The sequence below is a fragment of the Phaseolus vulgaris genome, chromosome 4 (assembly GCF_051622355.1).
Source record: "Phaseolus vulgaris cultivar YP4 chromosome 4, ASM5162235v1, whole genome shotgun sequence".
NCBI classification, from domain to species: domain Eukaryota; kingdom Viridiplantae; phylum Streptophyta; class Magnoliopsida; order Fabales; family Fabaceae; genus Phaseolus; species Phaseolus vulgaris.
The window spans coordinates 49,186,945-49,196,835 of record NC_143501.1 but is presented as its reverse complement, the minus strand read 5'-3'; the positions used below and the strand labels follow the sequence as shown (position 1 = coordinate 49,196,835).

The 9,891-nt window shown below is 32.9% G+C and overlaps 2 protein-coding genes across 2 annotated transcripts; both read left to right on the top strand.

Moving 5' to 3' along the window:
• The first annotated feature begins 1,418 nt into the window (after positions 1-1,418).
• Positions 1,419-3,834, top strand: LOC137838075 (putative polyol transporter 6). The gene is made up of 2 exons (XM_068647297.2): positions 1,419-1,688; positions 2,081-3,834. The coding sequence occupies exons 1-2, from the start codon at positions 1,466-1,468 to the stop codon at positions 3,457-3,459; spliced, it is 1,602 nt and encodes a 533-aa protein (XP_068503398.2). The 5' UTR covers positions 1,419-1,465; the 3' UTR covers positions 3,460-3,834.
• Positions 3,835-6,796: 2,962 nt separating this feature from the next.
• LOC137836546 (uncharacterized) lies at positions 6,797-8,055 on the top strand. Its single transcript, XM_068645214.2, has one exon. It carries the CDS (start codon positions 7,173-7,175, stop codon positions 7,875-7,877), a length of 705 nt encoding a protein of 234 aa, XP_068501315.2. The 5' UTR covers positions 6,797-7,172; the 3' UTR covers positions 7,878-8,055.
• Positions 8,056-9,891: the final 1,836 nt, after the last annotated feature.

The following is a 9,891-nucleotide window of genomic DNA, read 5'->3' as shown; positions in this document are numbered from 1 at the left end:
CAAAAATTTGTATCTTAGATTTGTTGTCTTGTGAAATCCATGTTCTCTTTCTATATATATATTAAAAAAACATGACATCATTTTCAAAGGTTGTGTGTTTATAGATTTTTTTTCTTATATGTTATTTAATTATTTTTAATTTTATTTGATATAGGACTTTTGAATTCTTAATACTAATTTTTTTTCTTAATCCACACATAACTTGTCATGCTTCATTATAATATATATGTATAGATATTAGTTAGAAATACATGGCCAAAAGAATGTTACAATGAAAATAATCTTCTCAATTAATATTAGATATTTCAAGTAGAATAAAGATAAAGTTATTTCATATTATATAGGTACAAATTTTAATTTTTTAAAATTATATTAAAATATATTTTAGCCAAAATTTGTTGGTCTCTTCTATCCATTAAGCTTGGTCTTATATAGCAAAATCAACTTACCTCTTTTGTTGTTCCAAATTGAGCATAATTGTTTGCTATTGTAGACAAAATTACCAAAAAAAACTAAATTCTAATGCTAAGACCAATTATTCTTTATTTAAATCATTAGAAAATTGATTTTTTCACATCTAAATTTGATGAAAAGAATAAAAAAAATAGCAAGTTAATTTTATCTATTTTATAAGAAAGAAAAAATCCTCACATAATAATAGAGAGATATGAGGTTAATAATTTGAAAGAGGATGGGACATATGAAAAGGACCAAAAGAGCATTTAACACGTGCACTGTCCTTCCCTCCTGTCTTTTCACATTCATTGGACACAACTCACACTTATATCAAATTTTAAAGTGTGATAAATAAATATTAAATACAAAATTAAACTCTAAAAACCAATTAATAATTTTATTTAACCATTAAGAAAGCTATTTAAAAGCAATTCATACATTTTGATTTGACTTTAATTTTTTAGACTAAGTAGTGTAAAGAGTTTTCATAATACTATTTAATAGTAAAAATAGTATTTTAAAATTATATTTAATTAGCTACAGAGTTTTTATACCAAAGAATCTAAATAATTATTTATAGTCTTTAAAATTAGTTTTTATTTAATATTTTTTAGTAGTGAAAATAGTTTTAAAAAATAATTAGTAAAAGTTAATCATTTTAACATTTATGGCATTCTATAGTTAGATTCTATTCAATGAGTTTAAATTAAATTGTTTATCTAGGAATTACTTTTAAGGTTATTTAATATTTGAATAACTATTTAGAGTTATTCATGTGATTTTGATTATTCATTATTTTATTTTTAAACATAATAAATGGTATGCCGTCATATTAGTCAGATCACTCATTGGTGTTTGTGTTAATCCCTTTACAATTATTATATTAGTAGATTTTTTTGGATAAATTTACATACTAAATCCAAGGTTGTCTTGTTCTTGTTCTTCCATTTTAGTGTCTGTACAAATTTTTGTAGTATTGCTTTGCTGTTCTTCATTTCTTCTCTCAGATATGGAAGAGAATTCTGCTGTGGAGCACCATTGTTACTACCCTCTTCCTGCTTCTGCTGCAAAAGCTGTTCCCAACCTCAGTGATGATGACAAGGAAGGAACTTGTGCAGAGGAAGATATTCTTCACAACAAGCCCAGCACATCACAGGGTAATCCTAGCATCAACAAATATGCACTTGGTGGTGCTATCTTGGCTTCCACAAACTCCATTCTCTTAGGCTATGGTGAGTTTTCACAAAATTAAGTTAAAAGAATCCAATGCTTAAGTATTATCCATTTCCCAGATCAAATCCCCAATAGATGGCAACATTCCAAGCACCTTGTTTCATAGTCGGTGTTCTTGAATCATAGTTGGAGTGTTGTCTCAGTTATTTGATTAGAAAAAGTTGTTAGTAATCTGCCCAATAAAGGCTCCCATTGTGTGTCAAAATGGATTATCACCTGGTTGAAGAACAACACCAAAAATACTGAAAGATTGGATTTAAGTTTTGTCTGCATTCCATGACCCCAAAAATTAAGAAAATTTGATAACAAAGTTGATGAATGTTGATGCAATTATGCAAGACTACATTTAAAAGTACTTGGTATTGATATTTTTGTGTGTGGGTGCTTGCAGATATTGGGGTCATGAGTGGTGCTGCACTCTTTATTAGGCAAGATCTTAAGATCACATCAGTCCAAGTGGAAATCCTTATTGGGTGCTTAAATGTGTGTTCTCTGTTTGGGTCCCTTGCTTCGGGCAAGACTTCAGATTGGATTGGAAGGAGGTACACCATAATAGTTGCTGCAGGAACATTCCTGATTGGTGCTATTCTGATGGGGTTAGCTCCTTCATTCCTATTCCTCATGGCTGGTCGTGTAGTTGCTGGCATTGGTGTTGGTTACTCCCTCATGATTTCACCAGTGTATGTGGCTGAGCTCTCTCCTGCTCTCACCAGAGGGCTTCTCACATCACTCCCTGAAGTCTTCATCAGTGTTGGCATTCTACTTGGTTATGTCTCCAACTATGTCTTTTCAAGTCTCCCAAATGACATAAATTGGAGACTTATGCTTGGTGTTGCAGCCTTGCCAGCTGTTGCAGTGGCACTTGGTGTGTTGGCAATGCCTGAATCACCTCGCTGGCTAGTAGTGAAGGGCAGATTTGAGGAAGCAAAGCAGGTTTTGATTAGAACATCAGAGAACAAAGGAGAAGCTGAATTGAGGCTTGCTGAGATACAAGAAGCTGCTTCTGCTTCCCTCAGAAACAAGGACAAAGAAGGTTCTTCTTCTGATTCTTCCAATAATTCAGGAACCTGGCATGGACAAGGGGTTTGGAAGGAGTTGCTTGTCACACCTACTCGCCCTGTGTTGAGAATCCTTGTGGCTGCCATTGGTGTTAACTTCTTCATGCAGGCTTCTGGGAATGATGCTGTGATATATTACAGCCCTGAAGTGTTTAAGGAGGCTGGGATTGTGAATGAGAAGCACCTTCTAGGTGTTACAGTCATCATGGGAATAACCAAGACATGCTTTGCTTTGATTTCAGCCATGTTCTTAGACCGGTTGGGGCGAAGGACCATGTTGCTGTTGGGCTCATGTGGCATGACAGTGTCTTTATTCTTGCTGGGCTTTGGTTCCACCTTCCTTAAGCTCTCTGGTGACACAAAGAATGAATTGGTCATTGCTTTGTGTGTGGTTGCTGTCTGTGCTACAGTTGCATTCTTCTCTATTGGGCTTGGGCCCACAACTTGGGTTTATTCTTCAGAGATTTTCCCTCTGAGGCTAAGGGCCCAAGGTTCAAGCTTGGCCATTTCTGTGAACCGTTTGGTGAGTGGGATTGTGTCCATGACATTCCTTAGTGTCTCAGAGGCAATAACTTTTGGGGGCATGTTCTTTGTGTTTGGTGGGGTGATGGCTTGTGCCACACTCTTCTTTTATTGCTTTTTACCAGAGACCAAAGGCAAGAACTTAGAGGAGATTGAAGCTTTGTTTGAAGATCAGACACATTCAGCTTAAGAGTAAACTTTAGATTAAAAGTCTTGATCTTTGTGAGAAGATCAATTTCTGAAGTTGAAGAAAAAACTGTGCTGTTGTTGTTCAAGAGATAGGCACACAACACAAGTGCAATTCTTTTTTGTTTAATTTATTGTTTTGCTTGATAAGATACATAGTGATTGATACAATGGGTAGATTATTGAATAGTGAAAAATTCAACATATCCTGGAATTATTTTCTCCCAGGAAAAATTGTTTGGAAATTGAAGCTTTAGCTTCTCTGTTTCATTGGACTAAGTATATTTTTTTTTATGAATCTAATTGTTTGTTCAGTGAGCATATGTCAACAAAGCATGTATATTTTGTGGTCTTCTATATTAATGATGTTATTGTTCAACCAGAGAGACTCTTCATGGATTTACTGTAGTACAAGAATGAATAAAAGAACATCCACATTTCAAAACTAGCATCAACCTACAACAATGTAAGAGCAAATTCACAATGATTTCCAATCAGAAATTGAAGGTGTCCTTGCCAGGTCTCAGAAGGAAATTATTGATATTGTGACTACTCCTTGAAAGGCAAATCCAATGAACCATAATTCAGATGTAACATCTGATCCATAACCTGATTTCTGTTTTACAAGAACAAAACCATGATCCCAATCTTGCGAACCATGTCTTCATCAACACCCTGAATCAGAAACACATAATACATTATGTCATATGTCACCAACACCCTGAATCAGAAACACATAATACATTATGTCATATGTCACATGTCACGGGTGTATTTGTATCAACCCAACATTTATGCTTGATATGTTCCTAAGACAGATCTCATAAATGCAAATGGATTATAGACAAGACAGAGACACATCAAAATTTATCAACCACCAATTGTTTATTCTATCAAGAAGGATTGAATGCCTCTGATTTACAAGGTTGTTATCAGAAAATGATCACGTGGCTTGTTGAATATAAATTAGGTAGGGTAGTGATCAATTATGAAAAAAGAAAAAGAAAAAGAGAGACATGTGTGTAATAATGTATGATCCTTAAGAATCAAGCACAAGTATATTTAGATTTTAGGCTATATACTAGTCTTATGCTCCTCATTTTCTGTGATGCAGACTGGTTCCAAACTCTACGCGTGGCCTTTTTCCATTAATGTTCAAACTTGACTTGTAGGCTAGCCTATCTGTTACTACCCTTATCAGATTTTGATGTGTTGTTGCTTAGTCCTGGTCAAATTTTGGTCCAGACAAGTGCTAGTTGTTGTCCATCTCATTCAACTTCCACTATTAACTGTTAGATAATAGTTATAGTTTGTATTTTACTATGTATAGCACTACAATTAGTCTTGAAAAGTTTCTAATAGCAAGAACCCTCATAAACAATTGTTTGTCTTTGAGTTTGTGATTAAAGATACTATAACCTTCTGAAATCAGTCAAAACCAAAAGGTCACCAATACCAATGAATGGAGAAATTTTCAATAAGATGCAGAGAGAACCACCTGTTTTAACATGAAATAAGAAAATGAGACAAAAAATCAAATTGGGCCAAATTTAGAGCTTGTGGGACCAAATTCTGTATGTATAATAGCTGTACTATCAGAAGCATTAACCTAATATGCAAGACAACAGATGTCCAAGACTGGAAAATACACAAAGAGAAGAATGGCTTAATTGTCAACTCCCTTCATCAAATCCATGACAATAAGTTAGAAATAAAAGATCTAAACAACAAGATTGAAACTTTGTTTTGACCCATCTTTTAAGGAGCATCATCTAATGCTTATTTATTTTCATTTACAAGGTTTGAATTGGTCCGAAGAAAATTAAACTCTGTTCTTTAGAAAACAAAAAATGCTACTTAAAGTCTATATGATAAAAAAACATTAACTACTTCAAATGGTGTGTTTTTTTTATCAGCAGAACAAATCGCATGTTTTTTTTTATCAGCAGAACAAATCGTGTGTATATTAAATGGAAGAAATAAATATCTTTCTTTTGCATCAATACAACCTGCTTTTCTTAAAATGAATAAAATTATCATTTTATTAACTGAATATTTTATAATGAAACATAACTTTTTTGTTCTATAATTTATGAGCTGGATAGAATGATAAAAAAGTGTAATTGTGTTCTTAATATCTTATTACTTATCACTGATGAGTAAGAAATGTATGGTTTAATTAACTTATAATTACATCATAAGACTCGTACATAGGAAGAAATTACATAATATATAAAAAAAACACACTTTATGTTTATTTAATCATTGTTATCAAAGTTTTGGCCAAATGAGCATGACTAAAAATATCAAAACATAAGGTCTGACAGCAATATAAAGTTTTGCAGCAACTGAATAACTGGGTTCTGGTTTCTAAATGACACCTGTGAACAGTGATTTCATAAAGACAAGAGAAAAATAAAAATAAATGGAAAAAGAATAACAGTACACATGCAGTTGTTCGGCATGGAAGATAATTGATTTTGACATGACTATGGCACCCATTTTTCTTCCTTTATTACATTTTAACTCATCATTAGAACCACTTGCTTCAGTGTGTGTACACAATTAACTCACTCACATGACCACATTGAACCACCCAACCACATCTGCATTAGTCCTCATACTTATGAATAATTAATGAGTTATCTTATTTTTGTTCATATTTTTCTATACTTCTCTTGAAAAAAGTTATAACAAGAATAGAATGTGTTTGGAGTAATGTTTTTTTTAGTTTCTCTAGAAACTTGAAATTCACCTGATATGCTGTGAAAATGCATTGGTGTACTCATCTTCTGAGGTAATTGTACACACTACACACAGTCACGTGTAGCAAGACACTGACCTTTCAAGAGAGCAATCTGCATTAAAAAATTTGTAGCCAAGCAAGGTTTTTCTTTCCCTTGTAATGTTGTATTCAGACATAGCAGTATCCAACTTGTCAAAATATACGTTGCACAGGTACTAATTTCATTATGAATCTTTTTGCTCAAAGTAGGTACCCTCTTTGAGATTATTTTCAACATAATAAGAGCTATTTAAATGGTACTGATTTTTGGTAACATGTTATTTCATATATACATATATGGATTCAAAGATCGAAGTTCTGATCAACCATATTATAGCATGTTACTTATTTGAATATGAAGCATGGTTAATTAAGACAAAACAGGGATGTGGTTAGTGATTACTGATTAGGAGAAAGATGCCATAAAATGTAGGAACAGAACTGTTCAGGAAAGGTCCAATTGAACAACCACCACCCCACTTTCATTTTCCCAAGTAGGCTGCATACCAACTCCACCCTCAAAAGTAAAGGCAACGAAACTTACAAAACTTGTTTAATGAAAAAGGGTCACTATCTTCCAAGTTTGGAGATTGTGGGGTCCAGTTAGGAGGCAGAAAAAGAAAATGAGACAACACAAGAGAGTCTGAAGAAGACAAAGGAGAACAACAAAAAGCAAAGCAAAGAAAAGGGAAACCCTCAAATCCATTGATCTTCCGAAAGGAAAAACTAAAGTCTCTTTAATGGCTCCTCTCCTTGTGCCAACTTTATAGAGAAATCTTCACTGAGATCATCACCTAAAAAGAGATACATTTAGAGATTCTCACATACAACTTTGTGTCCCTTATCTGCATCAGAAGGTACCAACCAGAAAATCTCATTTATAGTTAATTATATACATTCTGGAAGTAGTAGTACTATCCTTGCCATCACCAATGTTGCTAAGTTCCATTTCCAGCACCAAGAAGTTCTTTCAAAAGACTATAAAGAACTTCAAGTCTTTCTTCTCCCCGGGTTACCAAAGGCTTCCAAAAACTTCTCCTCATAGCCATTTCTCTTATTCTGTGGCTGCATCAAGTGCCATGGACATTACCAGCAACACAAGTTACCAAGAAATGGAGAAACTGTATACTGATTTCTCAGACCAATGGGAATCAGAAACAGAGAAAACAAAGACAAGAACGAAGAAGAAAGCTGTATCTGCATTGCCATCAAAGCAAGAAAGTGAGGTCTATAGTGGAAGCTACATTAGCTTGTCCAATGCAAGCCATGCTCAGAAGAAGAACAAGGTGGAGAAAAAAGAGGAAGGTGGTGACAACAACCAAAACAACAGGAGGAGCTTAACTCTAGAAAAGGAAAGGCATCCGAAAGAGTCATCATTCATGTCTATGTATATGAAGGAACACAGATACTGCATGGTGGAACAGAAGCTGAGGGAGTTGGAGATGTTGGACATAAACAATGTGGAGTATATATTAGACATTGAAGAGGTTCTTCATTACTATTCTAGACTCACTTGCCCTGCATATGTTGAAATTGTGGATAAGTTCTTCTTGGAAATGTACTCAGAGTTGTTTGGTCCATCTATGAGGCATGCTTCACCTTCCAGAGTCTCTAGGAACAAGCTAAGATATCAGTGAGAGGTCTTAGGTTTGTTTGGCTTTTGTCTTGTTTCTTAACTTCTTGAGACCCTCTAAAGATCATTTGACGTTTTCTTGAGTTGATTCTGTGTTTATTGACCTTCAATTTGGTGGATGGTAATAGCTGTTTGTGTTTTGTTTGTCTAAATAATTCAAAAGGTTTATTTATTTTTGTTCATTATTATATTTTTCATTGATCAAAGCATTTCATTGACATTAACTAATTACGATAAAATATTTTGTTCTGAAAATCGCTGTGTTTTCCAAAATAGTAAATATTTTTTAAGATTATTTGCTGGGTGGTCTTTCTGGAGACTGAGATGCAAGATTAGAGTTCTTTTTTATGTGCTTTCCTTTGGGAGTGAGTGGTATGTACTTGAAGGAAGAAATACAAGGTTTGCATTTATTTTCTCTCTCTAAACAAGATCATTTTTATTTGTTCTCTCTTTAGCATTTTTTTTATAAGCAAAGAATAATAACATTAGACTAGAGTATTTAAGGGATGTTTTAAAATAAGACCTATTAATTCTCTACAATAGTTCTATTAAGCCACAATACAATTTTGATTAACCAAAACCCTCAACTTACAAAGATAAAAGAACAGTCTAAACTCCTCTCTTCAATTTTACAGAGTTTCCCTCTCCTCCATCCCTATACGACAACATCTACACATACCCAGTACATTAATGACATTGTATAATCACATAGATTTTAAGCAAACCTTTAGACATTGTACGAGTCTGAGTAAAGAGAAATTAGTTCTAGGAATTCTATGGATCATCCATACCCAGACATAGATCTGTGTCATAGAGAATAAATCTTCAACATAAGCCTTAGTGTTCTTAAATATAATATTATTCTTATGGTTCATATCATTCAGACTATAGCTACCAAAATCCATATTTTATTTTGTTTTGCATTTAGTTCAAATAAATGGGATTGTTGAAAATGTTGCATTAAACTCATTGTGTACTGATTGAATTCCAACCCATCTATCACACATCTGACAGACAAAATTTAATTTCTTAAATCATACAATGAGATGTATTACAGTTCCATCTTCATATTGACAAAATATACACAAAGTATTAGATAATACTATACCGTACAGACCAATTATATTTTAATACACATTCTCTCATTCACTAAGTGTCAAACAATATGTTTAGCAAAAAAAAAAACACTTGAACACTAATCAAATTCATTAAGTACACTACTATCATCCTGTAAATAGTTAAAAGTAGACTCTATACTTTCCATTTTCTATACTTCCCACTTCCATGAATCTTCATCTTCCTCTTTTAAATTTTTACCCCATAACATTTGGATAAGATATACTTGCAGTTGTGTTACATGTTTGCTCTCAATTTAGGATAAAAACAAATTTAAACCAAGAATGCTTTATTCCTTCTATTTGATTTGGTTCTACAATTTCTTTTTAGTCCAAATCACATTAATTGGATTGAAATTAGGTTGGTTTTACCTGGGTCTTAGATTATAATAAAAATTATTTTATATGTTTTTGGCATTTGTACTTTTTGTGAAGTATAATTGTGGCTCTATATTTTAAAAATTGAATAATTAGTTCCCAAACTTTAAAATGGTGCGAATTTAGTTTTAAAATACTTTAGGTCTATTATTTTTAAAATTGTATGAAGCTATTATTTTCTTGTAGCCATCTTTTTACCTAGAATTCTACGTGGAGGGTAAGCATTCCATGTCAATTTAGTTAACAAACATTAGAAAAATATATATGTATAAGAGATTAAAAACTTACTATATTTTTTATTAGTAAATTTACTACATTTAAAGGTATTAAAGAGACAAAATGTTATATTTAGATGAAATAAGTACATATTTAATTTGGTACTCATATATCATAAGTACATGCAGCTTTCGAAGGTTTTATTTGTGTGGATAATTTTTAGTGCAAATGTGAGGGAAAAAGTGTAAAGGGTCATGATTATCATAATTTGGGGGCATTTAGAGCCATGATTCACTTTAATAGCTCAAA

Excerpts from the sequence above, each read along its gene's own strand:
- LOC137838075 (XM_068647297.2), top strand. The coding sequence starts at position 1,466 with ATGGAAGAGAATTCTGCTGTGGAGCACCATTGTTACTACCCTCTTCCT. Across the intron at positions 1,689-2,080 it reads CTCCATTCTCTTAGGCTATG|ATATTGGGGTCATGAGTGGT; the intron begins GTGAGTTTTCAC and ends GGGTGCTTGCAG.
- LOC137836546 (XM_068645214.2), top strand. The coding sequence starts at position 7,173 with ATGTTGCTAAGTTCCATTTCCAGCACCAAGAAGTTCTTTCAAAAGACT.